The sequence below is a fragment of the Aythya ferina genome (genome assembly GCF_964211825.1).
Source record: "Aythya ferina genome assembly, chromosome: 23".
In the NCBI taxonomy this organism is placed as follows: Eukaryota; Metazoa; Chordata; class Aves; order Anseriformes; family Anatidae; genus Aythya; species Aythya ferina.
In genome coordinates this window covers 5,467,581-5,488,550 of record NC_140321.1, presented here as the reverse complement: position 1 = coordinate 5,488,550, position 20,970 = coordinate 5,467,581, and the positions used below count along the sequence as shown (strand labels likewise).

Genomic DNA, 20,970 nt, shown 5'->3' with positions numbered 1-20,970 from the left:
GCAGCATGGTGCTGGCTGTGATGGAGCAGTCGTTTCTCAGCCTTTCCCACGCGGTGGCAGCATCTCTCAAAGAGTCAGCTTTTTCTGGTTGTCTTTGCTTGCTCACACAGAGATCAGAGGTTTGGCTGGAAGGCTTCTTCCAAGAACAGTATGGTTTTTTATTTTTGGGTTACTGGAAGCAAGAGGGGAGAGGAGCAACTTGGAGGGAGGGTTGTGGGGGAGATAATGTCCATGCAGCCCTTTTTTTTTATTTATTTGAAATATAAATAAATCACAGCTTACTGACAGGGAGCTGAGACAGATACCAGTACTGTATGGTGACCAGAAACAGACTGGGACCTGTGGACTTGCTCCATGTGTGATGTGGGTTGCTTGGAGCCCAACTGTGCTGTCGTGGCTTTCTAGAGGTTATCTTCTAGTGCCTGGGGAGGTTGTCAGAGTGCCTTCTATTACCTGACTTTGCATATAATCTGTCTTTTTTCTCTTCAGATAGCTTCCCCTTGAGGGAAGGAGGAGGAATTGTTTTCATCTTGGTTGCTGGTCACTGAGGCTTCAGTTTGTAGTGTGTTTCAGGGCATGTGCAGGGGGAAAAGCCTTGTAAGGAAAGACTCCTTTTGTGTTACTGATTATAAAGGGAATTAATTTCCAAGCTGAAGATCACTGTTACTGCTTGGCAAGGAGATTGCTCCCTTCTTTCCAGAGTGCTGTATTGGATCTGTAAGGCATGGCCAGTCATTAGAGCCATCAGGTCTAATGACCAGACACATCCAAGCTTTCTTTTTCCGCTTCTCCCTGCACTTTTCCACCCAAAAACATTTTGCATGGCAGGTGGGAACGTGTGGTATGCCTCACGTGCAACACATCCAAGACACAGCACAGTCTGACTACGCCTAGCAGGCTGCTTAAACTGCGATCCCGTGGGACAGAGACACAACCTCCCCAGGGAGAAGTTACTGCTGTGGTGCCAGCCCGAGGGCTGTGGCTCAGGGACGTGTCTGCTTGGGAAGTGTTGGCTCAGACCACGTCGCATTCCATCGCCTGCTTCCCACAGTGGCTCAGGAGCAGGTTTCCAAGGCAGGCAGGTACCAGAAGCCCTAAACCCCCAGAGTGGGGCAGCTTTTCTGCAGCCCCAGTGCCTCGCTGGTGCATCGTCTCACCACCCTCGGGTAGGAGCAGAGGTGGCTCTGCTGCTGGAGGTGTCGTGCATGGCAGCAGAGCTGCGTGCAGGGCTGCAGGATGACAGGCCGTGCCCCACCAGCAGCAGGCGGGTGCACATCCACGGCTGCAGCCCTCGTTGTGCCCCAAACAGGATGCCTAGCTGGGGAGGCAGGCTCTGACAGCACTTCAGGTCTTGTTTCTGATGGCTCGAAGACCTCCTCTGATGTTTCTTGCCTGCAGCGTGCTTTCAAACAGCCTCCAGGTCTCCGACAGCACGCCTCGTGGCTCTGTTAGCTGGTCCAGGCAGTGAGGGCTTGCTTGCTGGTAGATGGGTGTGTTGGGTTTGCTGGCAGCGAAGACATTTTGATGACTCTTGTGAAGATCTGGTTATTTGCCACCTTGCACCTGGTGTGAGCTGTGTCTGCTGGAGTACAGCTCCGTGACTCTTGCGGAAGCTCACCTCCATGTGCGGTCGGGTTGTCAAGTTTGAGCACAAGCATTAGAGCTACCTGTGACCCTCTGGCAATGCAGAAGAGAATCAACTGAGAAGGTGTTAACCTCTTCAAAGGAGCCTTGTGCAACTCCCCGTTGAAGAGCAGGGCTGAGAGCAGAGTGGCAAGAGCTGCTGGCTGTGTTAGTCATCCAGAAAGAGACTTGTTTTTCCCTCTCCCCCTCCCCGCCCTGGCACGGGGGTAGAGATTCTTTCTCACTGCTTGGTGTGGCCAAAAGTTAGAAGAAGAAACGTGTTATCATCAAGGGAATCAGTCAACTCTCCCCTAAAAACATAAGCTTTTATTTGTGCAGCTCTGGCAGCGAGATTTAGCGGGGTGTTGAATTTTACTGCCATAGCCCCCGGAATCTGAAACCAGTTCTGCTGGGAGACATGCAAACCTGAACACGTGTGTGTGTTCACACCTCCTTCCACATTAACGTTCGCATGTAGATGGCTGATTCCCTGATAATAAGATGCAAAACGGTGTGGGTACTGCAGAAGTCTCGGGTTGTGCTGACTACCTGCTGACATGAAGGAACTGGAGTGCGGGAGGCCTCTGCAGCCACCAGTCACCATTTTCAGCGGGGTACAGGCACGTTGACTTTCCTTGTAATTAAAGTTGGTAAACCAGAATGCCAAACTTTAATTTCTAGACCGCACGAGGCCCGCAGGATCAAAATCTGAGGAAGTAACCGGTGATAACCTTGGTCAGACAGAGATTTTTCTAGGTCCAACTCAGCACCTTCATTTTCAGATGGTTGGGTAGGAAATGGGTTGCCTTTGCTGGGTGTGTGAAACATGTAAAAGGACTCGCGTTTCTTGGAAATGAAGGCTTGAAGGGGTCTTTGGAAAAGGTGCTTTAACTCGTGAGTCACTTGTGAAGATTTTGTTTTTTATTACGTGGCAGGTTAAGAGCCTTTTTTAAAAGCCTTTTTCTGTTTCTGGAAGCACTTGGCCACTTGAAGTTGTCGGTTAGAGTGGTACAAATTAGGATGTTGTCCCAGAGGAGCACAGCTCTTGAGGCTTACACTGCTGCGTGACCTCCAGGACAGGCACAGACTGCTGAGGTCAGTGAATTTGTCACGGTCCTGCCACTACCCGGGGCTTCTGCAGCAGTTTTAGGATTCTTCAAGCCTTAACAGACATACGAAATCCATCTGCTCTGGCTGCAAAGCCAATGAAACTGTCAGCACCTAGGGAAAAACACAGTAAGTAGCTTCTCTTTCCTGTGCTTTTTCAGAAGTACGCTTGGTTGCATGTATATATCCACTGGGATTTTGCCTCTCCTCCTCTCATGTTGCATAGCATGAAAAATGCGTGCCAGCTCCCAAGGTAATGCAAAGACTTTTCACGAAGGTTTCTGTTGCTTTCGGTGCATTTTAGGCCACGTTAAAGAAGAAAGAACGAGAATACGTGGGAGAAGCTCTGGTTTCGTTAAAGGATGATGTGCGCAGGCTTTGAATCCTGGAATGCTTCTTGGACTATTTATGGCACTGGAGATGATTTAGGTTTTTCTTTGCTTGGAGGATGATTTTAGGCATTAGAATTGGTCATCAGTCACAGAAATTTCCCAGTCAAGCGTTTAATCTCTCAGAAATCAGGGTTTTGTGCAACAGGGCTTGTCAGTAAAGAAAGTAAATATCTGCTCGCTATCTTATTTTAGACAATTGAATTAAAAAAACAAAGCAGCAGAAGGGAAGTTAGAGTTTCAGTTCCTGCAAGCTGAAGATTTGCATGGGTTCAGCAATGACAAATACATGAGATCATGCCTAGATTGGCTCTGAACCTGCCACGCATGTGGTGGAGATGAACCAGAAGCCTCTGTACTTGCCAAGACCTGAATAAGGTTTTTGTAACGAGCTGTGGCAATGACAGGTGCTGTTCGCTACCAAGATTTCACTCCCTGCTCCGGTAATGGTCTCAGCTCTGTGAAGGACTGGGGTCTTACGGGAAGGTGAAAGTGAAAACTAACTTCCCGTGCAGTTTGAAAATAGGCTAGCCCGCTACTCACAACCCTGCATGTGCGCACTTGAAAACTTGCAGTTTCTGCAAAACCTGAGCGTGTTGGGACTGCTTTTCTGTTTCAAGAAGGGAGTGGAAAGGCTCCTATCTGTGGCACTAGTAATAGAGCTAAGTTCTCCTATTGCTGCTTCGGCAAAGTGACGTTACCATCTCTGCTTCAGTGCTTGGGGAAGAGGTACAGGACTGACTCACGTCACTGAGTAGCAGAGCCAGGGAGAGGACCTACATTTCTTAGCTCTTGTCCAAAGTTTTGACCATTGGATCAGACCCAAAAGTCCTCTCCCTTTGCTGTACCACTCCTGGAAACACACAAGAAATGGAAGCTACCTTGGTTGTATTTGCTTGGAGTCGAATAGCTCAGTGCCAGGCTGGAGGTTCAGGCACTCAAGCAGGAAAAGGCAGAGAGCAAATACTGCTAGGTAATCTTTATTTCTCTAGTCAGCCACCTCCTTCTTTTCATCTTCTTACTCCTTTCTCATTCTTGTCATTTGTATGTTTGTATGTCATTTGTATGGTATGGTGCATTCAGCTACTAAAACAAGGAATAAGCTGACAGTTTCAGGGAGTGTGTAAGAAAAAAATCGACAAAACCCTGTTAAGGTCCCATCCCATTGTGTGCCTTTTGTCTTTATGGTCTTTCACATCCAGTGCCAGAGAGTTCATTGTGTAAAAGGATAATTCTCTTCTCCAGCCCTCCAAAGCATACTCTCACCACCCCAGGAGCTGTAGTAAGGTGGTCTGGCAGTGGTTTGTGCTGCTGTCATTAAATGCCACATGATGCAGTTTATCTAGTCATTTTTTCCCCCTATGTCAGCTGCACAACAGTAGGCTCTGAGGTGGTCCTGCCTTGATTTAATCCATAAAAAAGGTCATTGCTTTTCAGTCTCCTCAGGATTTACCCACTTGGAGGTCACGAAGCTGCTTGTGATGGTATGAACAAGGGGCAGCTGAGACCTCAGCTGATTTCAGTTTCCCCAGAACCATCCTGTGATGGCTCAGCTTGCAAGGAGAAATACCCTGGTGTGGAATGGGAACCCATCAGTAGCAGCCTTGGGGAAGAAGGGTCAATGCCTCGGTGGGTGAGGAGACACCTGGGGGGGAAAAATCGTTGGCCATGAAAAAAGTTCTCCCCTGAGAACTGACACCTCCACCCCAAGAACAGGAGCTTGATTTATTTTTCCATATAAAAGAAGATGTGGGGAGAGGAAACTGTAGCCCACCCTCAGCTACCCTGATTGTTGCAGAGTGACGCCACCCTTCCTCATCACCCACGTACATTATTTTTAGGGTTTGTTTGCCTCAGCTCATTCTTTCTTAGGGTTACGAGTACTTCCCTCCCGCAGCTACCCAGGTGGCACATCAGCAACCACAGCTGTGCCTGGAGAATGTTCCCCTTCACCATTGTGTTCGTCAGTTCATTCTCCAGCAAGTGGAAAAAAAAAAAGTGACAATGAACTGGCAAGAAAGGAGAAGCAATGAACAGTGATGCTTTACGTAGAGCAGGAAGGTGTCAGAAGAACCACCAGGAGTCCACACGACTCTGTGGGACTTTTTGAGCTAGGTTATTACAGACCATGGCCCCCTTCTGTAACGAGGACCAGGCTTTTTTAATTGAATTTGTAAAGAATTTGTAAAGATTTCAGACTGAGGTTGGTCCATTCCCCGCAGTGAAGAGTTTATTTTTCTGTCTTGCTGGTGAAAGTTACAAAAATGGGTTAAATCCATCCTGGAAATGTACTTTTTCTGTGCAGGACAGATTCTGCCTGGTTTGTCTGGGGCATTTATAGTTTAAGGTGTGATGTTGGGTGCTTGCCTGGTGGGCTGGGTTTTACTAGTTTAAATCAGGGTTGTAAGCTCTAATCTGCTTTCTTAAAATTCAGGAACTTTCCTGTTTAAAGGTCTGATTTACAGTCACTTTTGAGAAGCGTAGGGAGTTGTTAGGGAGTTGCTGTAAGCGCAGCAGCGTTCTCACAACTCCAGTCCTGTTTCATGGTTTGTGTGGTCTGGTTCAGAGCTCCTGCTTCAGCAGGCTGTGTCTCTTGTATAGATAAGTTCCCTGGATTCCAGAGCAGTGGAGCCTTCTGACCTAGTTGTGGTGAGCGAGACCCGATGTTTATTTAAGGAGCCTTGGGTTTAGACCTATTATCTAGAGTGGTATTGCGGTGCAGTGATCTTGAGATGCTTCTTATCACTACTTGAACCTCTGGACCAGATGCTGAAACTAGCCAAATACTTTCTCTCTAGGGAGAAATGTGCATTGTATAGTGAGAGCAGAAATGATCCTTACTTCTGGCACTCAAACGTTAAGCTAGTCACATCTTTGGTTTTCTCTGAGGTTCGTTTTCTGTTCTCTTTAATTCCATGGTTGCAGTTATAAGACGGTTTTGTAAAGGGTAAGGACCATCCCTGTGTACCTTGGGGGCTATATTAGCAGGGGAGGTCAGGAAGAAATGGTCTGTGTGCGTTCATCATGCAGCATCGGCCAGTTTGAGATGTGGAGTTGGGTTAGATGGGCAGCTCATCTCAACTAATGAGTCAGTTGCTACTATGCCTGTGTACGGAGGTTTTTAAGCTGTGGTTACAGCCTCTCCCTGTGAGCAATTTGCACAATAATGGGGTGTTTTTGTTACTGACTTTTTAAATTAAAAGAGAATGGTAAAATCATCAGGTATATTCAATGCTGGGGCAGTGTTAAGGCAATCAACTTGAGAGTAAAAATAAAGACAAACGCCACTACTAAATCTATTGGTGACTTGTTTACTGTATAATTAGGAACACTAACATTTTTTAAAAATTAGAATGTTTTACACTTTTTTTTCCCCTGCAGGGCAGTACTGATTTGAAGCTAGGGTGATCAACAAACAGCTCTTGGCAGGATCAGAAGGATATGATATGAACTGTTACGATACACACAAGATACATCCTGTGCAGGAAATACAAGGGAAAAACCAAAGGTATTTTTTAAATTGTTATAATTTATTTTCCACAAGTAGCAAAATACAGTCAGTTTTCAGACGTAAGTAGAGAATCTCAAGTTAGGATCTTAGGTCAACATTAATATGTTTCATCAAGTGGCAGATTTATTTTCTCTGTTAAACTTTAAGATGAGCCATGCACTCTGAAGTCACTGCTGTCTTGTTGAGAGGGCACCAGATGCAGCTGTCCCACATGCTGCTTTAGTTTCTCATTCTTGTAAAGGCAGCTGCTTGTTTTCCTATTTAGAATACATCTGGTTGACAAAAACGTAGAAAATTCTCAGCTTGTAGAAGGGGAATGGCTTTTATTAAACAGGAGTCGGGTACAATTGCATGTTCTGTTGGAGCAGTTTTCCTTGCTAGAATAATTTAGGTGAGTGTATTTTTTATAAAAGGTTCAGTTAAAGCAGTGTATTTTCAGGGTACATTCGTGTACATATTTAACTTTTTTATGAAAAGCAGCTTTACATGTATGAATACATATCAAGAGTATATTGTTACTGATGAAGAGAACTAAAAAGACTCTGTATTATAGGCATTCCTTATTCTGGCAAACTTCTTATTAGCCAAGCGCCTTGTCTGTGCAAGGACTATAGGGGAAAAACAAGAACAAATGACTATTCAGTGTGTCAGTCTTAACCGTCCCCTTTTATATGTCAGAGAAGCAGCACTTGCATATGTATTTATTACATGGCCATTATAAAAGAAAATGCTTGAAACAACTGGATGGGATTGTCACTCAACATAGGTAACTCAGAGCAGAATGAATATGAGCTCATGGCAAAATCCCACATCCCTGAGCCAAAGGGTTTAGGAAGGAGAATTTATTTAAAGATGATTGTCAGACAGCTGTGTAAGCGGCAGCATTATCTCAAAAACAGCTAACTGTAATCTCTCTTTGAAGGCTGATCTTGTTGTTTCTTTAGAACAAAATCTCTGGTTTTTGACCTATAATCCAGCAAGTTCCCTGCATGTCTCCTAATGGTTCCATGAGTTGTATTGAAAGAAGTGTGTCTGTTTAGCAGGCGTCTCTTTTGCTCTGCATGGCTCTGTATGTCCACTGGAATGTTCCTCACAGGTTCCCCAAATCAAAACTGTTCAACTGCTGCTCTGGAAGGTGAGCATGCTATGTCCACTGAGTTAGGTTCCTGCCCAGCACCGAGAGCAGTTCATGGCCAAGACCTTTTGCCATTGATGTCTGACTTTGGGGAGTGCTGTGTGCCGTGGGGATTAGAGCGTGCTAGTCAATAACAGATGCACAAACAATTGCAGCAACTCCTCCCCAGTTGACATTCAGATGTCCTGTAACAGCAGTTCCCAGGGTATTGTCTGTCCATAGGAATCTTCATTCTTCTAGTAAATGCATCAACTGGCGTAACATTCAGGGTTTCTTTTCAAGGTCTTGTTTTACATGACAATAATCTGTTGTTCAGCTGCCATGTTCCTTTCAAGTACATGACCCTGGCAGTAATCTTCAACGCTATGACCATCCTTTGCATTAAATCAAACTGCAGTGAATGCCTTCTTTATTACAAGTGCCAGTGTGAATGCAAAACACATTTTCAGTAGCTTATAAGTGAAATACGTATCTGACTTATAAAAAGACAGCTGCAAAAGTCCTTCTAGAAAGACACATTGGTTGGGAAGGGAGAAGAAAACCCACATTTGTGTTTTTTATCTCTTGAGGTCAGCAAGCAACAGCACAGAGAGCCCCCACACGTATGTGAAAATCAGCAGACTGCGTCCACAGGAGCTGATTAAGCTAGATAAAAGTGAGCTCCAGATACTGGCAAATAGCAGTGGTTGGACCATAGGTACAACTGTATCCTGAATTTAAGTCTTTCCTTAAGAAACAGATACAAACTTGTCCCAGGCTAGAATCTGTAAAAATGCTGAGCATTCCTGCACCAGTCTGCCAAAACACATGTTTTAATATCAACCATGTGAGTAAAGACTTGCTCATCGTGTCAGTAGTAACAATGACATTTGGATGGGCTGAATGGCTAGGCGGTAAAAAATAATGTTTTGAGTACCTGACTGGATCGGTGCAGAAATATCTGTTTCTTAGTTCAAGTTTGTACCTTTGGTGGCTGGGGAGGCACCAGTTACTTGGTTCTTGTAACTTGTCTTTGTGCAAGAAGTTTGAATCTAAACTTTGCTAGCTAACCCTGTGTCAGCCCTTGTGCAAGCAGATGTCTTTTCAGAAGCTGAAGGAGGCTTTATTGCTAAAGTGAAGCCGCTTTTCTAAAGAATACGAGTCAATGTTGGGACGCAATAACTTGTGCTTGTTAGGATGCACCTTCCTTGTAGGTGAAACACCAGATATCTTTGCTACAGGCAAAAGCGAAGTGGCTGTTCTTTTCCTGACAAACCTGAGATGCCACAATCGTATGCATAGCTATTGAAATTATGCATATCATGCCAAATATGGATTAGGTGTTAGTTAAGCAAATTTCTCACTTTTCATAGGGAAGGCAGGGCTGAGAGTTGCGTGCTAGGACACTTCACAGCTTATATTGCATATTGTGTTATGCTTGGAGGCTGAGTCCGTTGGTGCTGTTTTGCCATGAATGCTGAATCAGTGCATCATTTTTGTATGTATGGAGAGTACTAGGTGGTCTTAATAAATGCAACATTCAAAGCAAGGACAATGCTCTTGGAAGTTCAGCTCTAAAACAGTTCTGTTGCATGTCTGTCTCTCTTGCTATTGGTTGCTTTTAAGGAAAATATTCTATTTTGAGCATTTCTGATTTAGACTAGGAAAGAGTAAAATAAAGGTGAAATGGCATGAGAAATTCAAGACTCACTGGTCTCCCTTTCCGTTGCTTTACTATTAGTCATAGCTTTATCAAAGTCTCTCCATCCACAGGAGCAATGATCGTTGAGGGGAATACGGGGAGGTTCCTTGGTTTTCCTCTTACAGCTGCCTTTCTTAAAGTAGTGGCAGGTCTTCCTCTATCAGTAATTCAAAATAGAAGCAGTGTACAAAACCGCGCCAGCCTTCAGCTTGGTTAAAGCCTCCCTGGAGCTCTCCTCACGGGGAGAAGGTGGTGGTTGTCTCTGTCTCCATGGCAAAGGAAAACCTCTTGCTCTCACGGCAGGCAGACAGCTGCCAGAGGCGCTTCTGGCTCAGGCAGCCCAGCTCCTTCAGAAGCTTGAAGAGGTCGTTGCGGAACTTGACGCCGATGAAGGCGTAGAGGAAGGGATTGAGGCAGCATCGGAAGCAGGCCAGCGTGTAGGTCACGTCATCTGCCATGTCGAGCTTCTTGCTCTCCTCACATGAGGTGGTGTGGTTGAAGGCTGAGATGGTCTTGGCCAGCATGACGCTGTTGTAGGGCAGCTGGAAGACAATGAAGACGATAACCACGGCAATGATCACCTTGATGGCTTTGTTCTTCTCAAAGTTGCGGGCCTGGAGTAATGTTTTGATAATGATGAGGTAGCAGACAGACATGACCACCAGGGGAAATAAGAAGCCAAAGACCATTTGGGATACTTTGATGCCAGTGTTGAAAGTCTGCAGGTCGTTAGCAATGATGGAGCAGCGGGGATGGTTGTCTGGGTTATTTACACCGCTGTGAACCAGCTCGGGGATTGAGAGGATGAAGGCCAGGAGCCAGATGACAACGCACGTGATCTTGCTAATGAATATCATCTGGGGACGGAAGCGGTGGGCTGAGGCAGCCTGAACAATGGCAAAGTACCTGTCGATGCTGATGGACAGGAGGAGCAGCATCCCGCTGAAGAAACTCATTTTGCAGATGCAATAGACCGCTTTGCAGGCAAGTTCCCCAAAACACCAGTATGTGGCTGCACTTGTGGCCCAAAACGGGAGGGTGAGCAGGAAGAGGATGTCTGCCAGGGCCAGGTTTAGTAGGTAGATGTCTGTCATGGTCTTCAGCCTCTTGAAGTAGATGTAGGTGACCATGACCAGCCCGTTCCCCAGCAGCCCCGTGAAGCAGATGAGGGAGTACATGGCTGGGAGGAAGGCAGCGCGGAAGTTACGGACTTCTTCCTTTTCACACACGGTCTCAAACATGGTGTAGTCGATGGTGGTGTTGGAGTCATAGTCATCAGTGACGTTGTTCCCAGAACAGAACTAGAACAGAGAAAGGGGGGGAGAAAAAGGCGCATTGAGACAGGTACTGTGGTTGCACGGCAGCTGCCCTGCTGTGTGTGGTGTCAGGCCGAGGGCCTGATGCCGGTCGATAAAGCAGCAGGATTGCCCAGCCACAGCCAGCACAGAAGTCCCAGGGAGTTCCCTTGGTGATTGGAGTTGGCAGGGTCTCGTGGCTGAGAGCTTTCTGGATTAGTATGTAGGGCGTGGGGTTTTTTGGGGGCTTGTTACAGGAATTCAGTGAGAAATGTTAGCGCTCAGCCAAAACAACACCTGAGGACATTCAAACGCGTGGCTGTTTTCCAGAATGTTTCGGGACCCAAATACAGCTGGATGTACAAGGTTGTCAGGTAAAATAGGAAAAATAACATGTCCTTTGGTGTTCTTCTCTCACAAGGGGCAAAATTTCCTCTTGACCGAGCCTACTCGTTAGGCGTTCTCTAAGTTCAGTTTCTCCTCCCTTCCCCATCTGAGATACTCCCGGTGCTCACGCACACTTCTCACTTGTGAAAGTGCTACGAGAGGGGTGCAACTGTTGGTTTTGTAACCAGCAGCAACCTGGCACCGGTGTTCTCATGGGCTTCCTTGTCCTTCTGCCTTCTCCTCCCTCCCTCCCAGCTAGGGGTGAGCCTGCAAAATAACTAACCCAGTGGTGTGAACAAAGGGCTCTGTGGGAAGACAAAGCCGGAGCCTCCCTTGGCTGTTTTTTTTTTTTAATTTTTTTTATTTCCCTGCTAAATTATAGAGGTGTCAATGAAACCGTGAGGAAACACGGTGAGTGAAGCAGGAAATTGTTACCGTGCTGACACGGACGAGTTGCTGGTGTCTCATTCACAGGCCCCTGCCCCTGATTTAAGCTCTGATTATTCTCGTTTCATCTTCCTACACTGACATAATCTACAGGGCAGACTGAGCTTGTGGTATCTGTGCCCTGCTTTTTTTGAGACTTATTAGTCTCCAGTACCTTCTCTCCATTGCAGGGAGATGAAAGGTTTCCCCTGGATACCTCTGCATGTTATCACTGAATATCTCAGCGCACTCTCCATCTCAGGTAGGCTTGGCTTTTACCACATCCTGCCTGCTATCTGGAGGCATGCCACCAGAAGTGAAAGGGAAAAGAAGCAGGCTGCAAAACCCTCCCTGCCTTGCTGAGCCTCTCAGAGAGCCCAAGCAGGGGACCATGGCGTGGTTGAGGCTGCTCCTGTGGTTGCAGGAGCGCGAGTGCTGGGGGCCAGGCCCGTGGTTCAGGAGCAGGTCACAGCAGAGCTCAGTGCTTGGGCTTCTCCTTCCTGCTTCAGATTTACTCTGAGCAGGAACAGGCAGAAGATGAATGTCACATTCGAGGCAGCTGCACTCTTCCCCCTTGGGCATGTCAGCTCTTCAGTACTTAGAGCAGGTACAGCCCAGCACTGTGAGCAGGTACTTCTGAAGAGCACCGAGCTGACTTTTCACAAGTGCTCTTCGTGTGATATTTTTATCTTTCCTGAAAATGCTCACGTTGTTGCTATAATGGAAACAGGTTCTAACAGAAAACACCACCTTAGAATCGGTCTGGGTAGTTGTCTCTGTTCGTTCTTTGTTTGCATTTCTTTAGTTTGTTTTTCTTCATGCTTTAGCAATGCCCTCTGCTTTCTCACCACCCGCCTCCAAACGTGCTGGGCTCTGATCATGAGCAGCCCTGTCCCCTGTGGATCTCTCCAGGCTGTGGGTGGTTGCTGTTTTGCGTGTCAAAGTTTTTGAGATCTCTCTTTACCCACAACACAAATGTGGCTGGATTTCAACAACGTTGTTTTCAACATCTTACCTGAAATATTAGAGGAAGGCTGAAAACAAGGGTGACCTTTAACTGTTTACCTATAGAAGAAGGAGACACTGTGTTAGTATCAGCACTTAAGTAGGGATTTCCACACGATGCTTGTTTTGAAAAAGCGGTGGTAGCATACTTGACCGCGGCATTCTCAACCCTGCAAAGCTCTCCACAGCTGCATAAACAAAAAAGCAATGAAGATGCTAACAGGATAGCCCAGGGTCATGTAACAAGTCACTGTCAAGCATAGATTAAGTCTCAGAAATCCGGCCCCTCCAGTCTCATCTATAAAGGCTGATAACAAAAGACAGTTAACTCGCACATAGTGTAACAAATCGTATTTTAGACTTTTTTTCCTCAATTAGTTGTCGTTCCCTCCCCCTCCAGCTTCATGCTTTTACAAGGCACAATCAGCAGCCAGTCTCCTGTGCTGCCATCTGAGCTGAGGGTGTAGCATACCCAACACACATGTAAAAACATACAGCTGTGAGTGCAATAAATTTGGCCCAGCTGTTCCCTGACAGAGAGGTGACTGGACTGCAGAACAGGAAAGCTCATCTCCCTGCAGGATATACATAACTGAAGCTGGCTGAAATTTATTGCTTGTCTAAATGTCAGAGCTGGCTTGCGCTGCCTTTGGATGTGGAGACACAGCACGCTGACAGCTGGGGGAAAAATTAAATTCAGAGCCAGATGTGATAATGGTGAGAGCAATCTCAGACAAACAGCTCTTCCTGCTGTGGTTAGCAGAGACGGAGAGGCCAGTGAAAGCTTTCTCTTCTCTCTATTTAAAGCACATGCCAGCATCTACCTCAGGCAGTTGTGACTGAAAGTTGCCCAAGCTAGAAGGTGATTTGGCAGCTGTGAGAAATCCCTCACTGTCTGCTCTGGCCTGAGCAGAACGTGTCCCTCCTTGAGGAGAGTTGGCATCTCCTGTTTTGAGCATCGTGCTTGTGATTCCCCCCAGAGAAGTGGTCACAGCACCGAGCCTGGTGGAGCTCAAGAGGCGTTCAGACAGTGCTCTCAGAAATATGGTTTGATTTTTGGGTGGTCCTGGGTGGAGCCAGGAACTGGACTTGATGATCTTTGTGGGTCCCTTCCAAGTCAGGGTGTTCTGTGATTCTGTGCTGCTCATCCTAAGATGCCCTCTCAGCACCAGCTAGTTCCCTGCACAGCAGCCCCGTGTTTCCCCATGGATGATCTGGTCCAGGAGTACTGAGCAAGGCTGGGGCAGAGGCAGGAGATCCCTTTGGCTCTTGGCTGCCTGTTTCCCCTAATGAGCATGCCTTCCTCCTACAGATAAGCCTGTTTGTTCATAAACTGCACTGAATTCTTCGCCCTTCTGGTGTTCAGCAGCCTGTTGTACGCAGCTCTGATCTGGATTGCTGCCTGCTCTTTCTTTGCAGAGCTCCTTCGCACCCTTCCCTGCTCTGCCAGTCTCCTGTTGGGGTACTGAACTGGACCAGGAGAATGAATTTGTACTACTTCAAGTAACCGCCCACCATAAAAGCATCGTAAGAACAGCAGTAGTTACATCAGCATCTGTGATTGCAGATGCTTGATTACACATGAGGGGCAATGCATGGGTGAAATGTGCAAAAACTCGTATTTCTCATTCCCTGGGGCCTGTACGTGAGCTTCCCATTAGGCCTCGTAGAAGTTCGTGCCTTGTCATCCTCCTCCTCACCTCTTAAATTCCTCATGTATCCTCCTGCTCCTGGGTGCTTAGTTATGTTACTAGACCCCTCACCTCTGAATCCTCCTGGGGGAATCTAAAACACGTAGAAGTGCCTCATTAGTGCAGGAGGAGGGTATGTCAAGGTAGCTTGGCCAAGATTAAGCTTGAGGGGAAAGGAGGAGACTTGGCTAAATGCTTCTGTCTGTCCAGTGTCTTGCGGTCTGACCAGTCCTAGACTGCAGGAAGAGCTTCAGTGAGCACCTGATGTAGCCATCTCTCCCTTAAAGATGCTTATTGAACTTTTGCATATCACACACAGGAAATGCATCAAAAGCCCAAACCACTTAAATTTACCCAGCACGTTAAAGAAAGCCTAAGATGTTGTAGCCTTCCCTACCTGGGACACCGGCATGGGGTCTCTGACCCTATGAAAAGAAAACAACTGTTGGAGCCTAAATGATCTTTACCACTGTCTTATTAGCGTGGTTTCTACTAATTGTTACCCCTACTGGCCACTGTCAGCCCCGTTTGTCATGGGCTGAGGCCTCAAAAATAGTTAACTTCTGAGAATTTGTATAAAGAGGAGGCAAAGGAGAGCCACCCTGAGCCCCCATGGGAAGGACATCAACTTCAATCGTACTCTGCTCAGTTTTTCCACACAAAGAGCACAACCACGGTGCCTCCTAGTGCCAGGCTGATGCACCAACACGGCCATCCCCAGGCTCTTGCCCTCCAAGTGCAGTACTATTCTGTTGGTTGTTGCATCTCCTTTCACCTCCCAGGGCCAGTCCAGCCCCTGCTTAAACTGAAAAATCTTGAATGCCTAGCAGCAGTGAGGTGTTTCTTAAGCACACTTTGAAGTGTCTAACGAAACGGGACTGATAACAGAGTGACTCAACTAACGATTCTGAAACAGTTCAGCTAAGTATCATTCCTTTGAAGAACTTCACAATCTTTTTTTCCCTCGGTTGCTGTTTTAGATATCTTAAATGTCAAACTATTTTCAATATAAAAAGAGCTTGCACTGTTCCTTCCTCTCTTTCTGGCCCCCCCACCTCAGCTTACGCATTTGCAGAGGCACAACTGGTGATGCAGTTCAGCCTCGTGGTCTCCCGCACTACTTTGTTGAGCAGGTCCTTGAGTCACTGGTTTCAGGTCAACTGAATGAAACTCACTTCTTGCTCTTAGGAGTCCAGGGCGGTGGGGGAAGGGAGAGGGGAGCAGAAGCAAATGGGTTGTAGAGAGGAAACGAGACCCGCTTTGGCGTTAAATGGGCAATTTTAGGTAGCTTTACTTTTTCTTGCCTCTGGCAGTTCTCGGCTGCGGGTATTTTCGTAAAGTTTCGTTCCTCAAAATATGAAGAAAAAACCCTCTCAAAAGTCCCCGCAAACAGTTGAACTAACAACCTTACTTACAAAAAGACAACAACAAAAAATTACAGTTTATGAGTCAATGCATGCTGTAAAGCCCTGAGTAAGCCCCCAGCCCTGGTGGTGCACTGATCTGCTGCACTTCTCAAAAGCACGCTCCCGTCCTGGGAAAACACGGTGGAAAGGAGAACTGCTTAGAGCAAGAGAAAGAGGGAAGGGGTTCTGCTCTCCGGGAATATCCCAGCACAGCTTTTGTCAGATGGACGGTGAGGAGATGACTTCCACCAGCTCACTCCTGTGACAGCAGTTCTGAATGCTGCTTAAAACTGCCCTGTGTCTGCACCTCTTCGCTCACAGATGGACACTGCTGATGGAAGTGCTCGGAGAGATCAGGCAGCAGCAGGTCACATTTGGAAATCTTGGTCCGTGGAGTAAGCACAAAGACTGGGATTCATCTTACTTTATTTTAGCCATCAGCATCTGCTTAATTGCTTAGGCTCCCTTGATAGCAAAGGGAATGAAAATGCTTTTAAGGCAGTCATGGTACGGTTCATTTCACGCTGTGGCAGAAGCGTGGGCTTGTAGGTTTGGACATATGAATCCCATGCAGTTTATCTGAATCTCAGTCAGCATCAGGAGCCAATCTTAAGCAAGATAAAATAAGCAGTAGTAGCAGCAAATCCCCACAGATAGGCCCAGAATTAGAGATTCAAGCATGGAATTAGGAAAAAAGAGAAATGATTGCTAAGTAACAGCAGAAGAACTTCTGACAGCAAGAAGGATTTGGTGGAAAGTCTCCCCAGAGGTGGAAGGAGGAGCAGCAACACAACCAAGTAGGATGTTCTAAACAGGACAAGCAATCCTGCAGAGGGAATCACTGGGGCTCCTTCTGCACGAGGGACTCCCTCTTGTTCTGCAGGTCAGCTCTTCCCAAACGGATTCAGCTCTAACTGTGGGGAAGCAGCTGCTCACCTCTGTTGGTGCTGAGGGATGTGCAATGTGAAAATCAAGAGTCAGAAATGCTTTTGTGAGTACTGCAAAGCTAGGCAAACCTGCTGTGGTTATTTATTTGTTTTTGATGTTGGCCAGGACTGCAAAGTAAAAGTTTGAGTCTCAAGTATCTTAGCACACGTGTAGGCAGTGAGTAATGCACTATTGATAGCTGTACCCATACACCAGTTTCTGATGCCTTTTCACCATCAGGCTTTTGGGGAAAGAACCGGATATTTCTGAGAAGAATTAATCATAGTTAAATAATATAATGACTTCTGGCAGTTAACTGCTCAGTGCCTGCTACCCCCTTCTTTCCCCTGTGTTTCTCACAACTGACAAAGGAAAGATGAGCATTTTCACTGCTGAAATGAGCATAACAGAACTACTTCTATTTCCTACATTCATACATTTGTGTAGAAGTTGGTTATCTGTCTCCACCTCCTTTAAGAAACTGTGAATCAAAAGCTAAGATAAACAGAGATAAGCAAATTTTAAAAAGTCGTCAGGTGAGCCGATCTTTCATATACAACTGTCTAACAGCAATGCTGTTCATATTCCAACACTGATAAATATTTCTTTTGGACTATCCTTTTGAAACACAATAATAGGACAGAGAACCTGAAGCATGAAAATTGCCATACTCTTAATCAGGTTCTCACTAATTCTTTTTCATCTTTCTGTCATAGATAGCCTTTACTAATTAAGTAAGGTCAGACTAACAGCTGTCTCCCATTAAACAGGAGACCTACAACACAACTTCATGGTGTTACAGGGCCAAAAGTTTAAACGAGATCACAAATTGTGATATATGGCCAACAGCTCCAGTTGGGTTATGACACGTTGGTTTGTATGCAGCCTCTGGCTCAGGAATTTCCTAAACCACTGATTGCTAGAAGCTCTGAGGATGCATCCATGAGAAGACTCCCTCTTCCCATTCCCTGCTCCTGCCTCGTGGATCCCGTGGGGTCCAGTACCCCATTTTGCACCAAGCAGGAGTATACTGCACCCCCCAGCTGCTTTTCATCACTGTCAGGTTGAGAGCCATGAGCTCCCCTACCTAACTCAGCACAGGTTTGTTGCTTTACATTTGGATACTGCAAGTGGAACCCCCTCTGCTTAATCCAGAGATCACTGCAGACCTTCCAAGAGGAGAAAGCCCTGCCTGGAAGATGAGGAATAGTTTGGGGGCTGAAACATCGGACAAAGATACCAGAAGTGGTTATTTTCCCTGACCGTACGAGGCTAGCTTTCTCCGTGATACCGCATGAGTTAAAGTTTTGCATCTCCACTTCACAAGTTCTTCAGAAAATGGGGAGTCCAATATTCCTTACTCTTGTGCTACAACCCAAGGCACATGCAGGGAATCGGGCACTCAAACCTCAGCATTCACAGGCTGTCTAGTTGTGTCTGCAGTGCTTGACACAGGACATCTGCACCTGCCTTCATACTGCTTGCTGCAGTGTTGAAATGTATGGAGAATCCTCTCACATCCCAATTAATTCAAAGCTTTGATTTGAAAATATCCCAGAAGAAAGGCAGACCCCTCCTGTTCCGTATTATGGCAAAGGACCATTCATTACTTGTGGAGTAGGGCTTTACTGGAATGAACTCTGTGGCTACCATCCTGTCCCTCTCACCATCCTTATTACAACTCTTGCCCACGTTGCCTGGCATTAGTTGTGTTATAAACCCCTTTTGGTTGATCTAGTTTAATTCACCCTCATGAGGTATTATTACATTTGTCCCTCTTCCCTGCACCTCCCTCATTCACCCTGGAATTAGTGTTTGCAAATATGAAAACAAAATAAAACAAAGGAATAAATCATACAGTCTTAAAGAAAAGAGCTTGTATCTCATCTCCACATCTCTGACCCACAGTGTTTGCCGCCTACAGCCCACCACCCACTCACGCTCTGTGAAGTCGGTGCCTGCAGAGCACTGGATGTGAAGTGACGATAACAAATAACAAAATGTTGAAAACTTTCTGCAAGAGACAGAAATGAGTCTTGTGCATCCTGGGCTAATGGAGATGTCCTGTGCCAAAGAGCTGATGGTTCTCGATTACTTGCTCTGCTCTGTGCGCTTGGTGATGGAGCACTCTGTTGGAATGCAGACCCCAGCTCCAGCAAAGCCACAGATTTTAGAACAGTTCAAAGTTTTGTGGTTGCTTTAAAGATATTAATTTATAGACAGTTTGCCTTAGATTGGACAAGTTTAGCGAAGAATAAACTCAATCCCTTGATTTATTCACAGAATTAAAATATTACCAAGGAGATGGCAGGTTTTTTTATTTAAAGGAACATGAAAAAAAAAAGGAATGATATGAGAAGAGCTCACTTGCTTTGGGTCAGAGAAGCCCCCTTGAAATTCCCTCCAAGCCCCTTTTTTTTTTTAATGTTTCTGAAGTAATTGACTTGAGTTTGCTGAGCCTGTGAAAAAGACAGTTTTGAGTAGATTTTTTTGTGTTCATAGTACACGCGAGGAAGAATAAAACTTTTTGTATTGATTACTCGGTTAAAAGTGCTTCATCCCTGTGTCATAGCGCATGAATTTGGGCATCGTCCTCATTCCTAAGGCTGAAGGCAAAGCCAGAGGCTGCAGCAGGGGTACTCACCACTGTCCATGGTCTTGTTTCAAACAGAAACGAAGTCACAAGGTTAGTGAGAGCATCGTACGTCCTGGCGCAGCCTCGGCGTGCAGCAGCTCCTGCCAGAGACCCTCTTTGGGAAGCTCTGCCTTTTATACTTCCTGCGGCTCTGCAAGAAGCCAGTGACGTGCCCTGCTGTCACTGACATTTAGAAGACCCTCCTCCTTCTCCTCGGGCTCTCACCAGCAGAGGAAAGTTGTGCTCCCTTCAGACACACGATGTGTTCAGGTGCTTCCTCAGTGCCTCCAGCTGAGGGCTGTGCACATGCACACCAGCACACACACTTTTTTACTGAGAACTCAATAAAATGAAGCAGACTCTGCTTTTGCACCTGAATATGAGAATTTGTGGTAAGCGGACAAGAGGAAAGAGTCTCCTTTATTGTTCTCTCCCCACAATAGATCCTGTTTCATCTGTCAGAGCTTGATGCTGTAGGAAAGGGGGAAGTTTCCATCTTTTCTGCTAGACCCTTCCTAGGGAAGGTGCTCACCTACCATGTAACAAATCTCTCTAACTGCCAGCAGCAGGCATCCCTTTTCCCGTCTCTCACATGCTTGCAGCACCCTTTTTTAGACAATCAACAGCTCCCAAGCAAGTGGACTTCCCCACCTCTTTCTGCTTTTTGGTGTTTTCGCGCTACCATCTGCTAAGTATCAGCACACACCATCTTCCTCAAAAAGGTTTTGCACAGTTGTGGTCCTGTGCCTTCCTCAGCATCACGTTACTGCAGAAGTTTCAAACCTCAGCATACAGCCCTGGGAGGACCTGCAGCACTGGCAGTTCTGGTCCCTGCCTTGCCAGGGGGTTGATTTGTCTATTCCTCTTCATAAATGGATCATCTTCAATATGAATCAGTGGCTTTTGGTTTGTGGCTGTACAAGGTGGATGCCTGTTCTTGGAACTGATTCTTCTAACAGGTAGAAGTGTAACCAGAAGAGTAGAAAAAAGAAACCCTATTGTAGCTATGTTACCTCTTGACTGATCTAGAGATAATGTTTACCCTGCATCAGACAAATAATCGTGTAATTGGGTAGCTATCATAAGATGCATCTGTGCTCGGCAGCCAGTGTCTGGCTCTCATGAATGCCTGTGCTTTTCAAGAGAATCTGATCAGTGTCTTACCAAATAATCTGATCATTATATGGGATATGTGTTCCAAGGAGCAGATGAGTTGCATTAGGTGAACTGCTTGGTTACATCAGCACCAGCACTGCAGTGTTACTGCTCTTAAAACTTCCCACGGCAGAATCCTGCTCTCTGCAAGTACCCTTAGCAAGCCAAGCTGCAATTCTTCAGTGAAGGATTCTTCTCCTAAACATTAAAACACCATGACCCCTGAAAGTCTGGCAGTCTGTGGCTCTTGAGAAAATTAAACATTATGTGGTGCTAAGGGGAGCAGATTTGATTTTCTCTAGCATAGTTAAGCACTGCAAGATCTGAAGGTTGTGTTTAAAATACTGTGGGAAGTACGTATATTAAGATAGCGTGATGGTTAATCAGAGCTAAAACAGGACTTGATTAGAATCTGAGTACATAAAAATTTGAGTCTGCTCCTGAAACTACTGATGATTTGCTGCCTTGCCTTTAACTAATTACTTCAACTTGAAGCAGAACCTGTCACTTCCCAGCTTTCAATGCCAAATTAAATATATCTGAAGTCACTGATCCTGTGGGTGGTCTCTGAACATACCCAGACATCCTTCTGCAGTT

General features: G+C 46.1%; 2 protein-coding genes across 5 annotated transcripts in view; one reads left to right on the top strand and one right to left on the bottom strand.

Annotated features, from left to right (window-relative positions):
• Positions 1-20,970, top strand: part of LOC311422887 (uncharacterized protein) — a 66,494-nt gene that overhangs the window by 3,281 nt on the left and 42,243 nt on the right. For 3 of the 4 annotated variants that reach the window (XR_014685516.1, XR_014685517.1, XR_014685518.1), the window contains exon 2: positions 6,501-6,627. The gene's annotated coding sequence lies outside the window, so the exon portion shown is untranslated. Of the gene's footprint in view, positions 1-6,500; positions 6,628-13,978; positions 17,459-20,970 lie in introns of those variants that run through there. The other variant, XR_014685519.1, reaches the window with a different exon arrangement.
• CCR7 (C-C motif chemokine receptor 7) lies at positions 6,629-19,539 on the bottom strand. Its single transcript, XM_084496390.1, has 3 exons — positions 19,228-19,539; positions 12,570-12,619; positions 6,629-10,747 (listed from the first exon to the last, which is right to left on the bottom strand). Exons 1-3 carry the CDS (start codon positions 19,235-19,237, stop codon positions 9,683-9,685), a joined length of 1,125 nt encoding a protein of 374 aa, XP_084352516.1. The 5' UTR covers positions 19,238-19,539; the 3' UTR covers positions 6,629-9,682.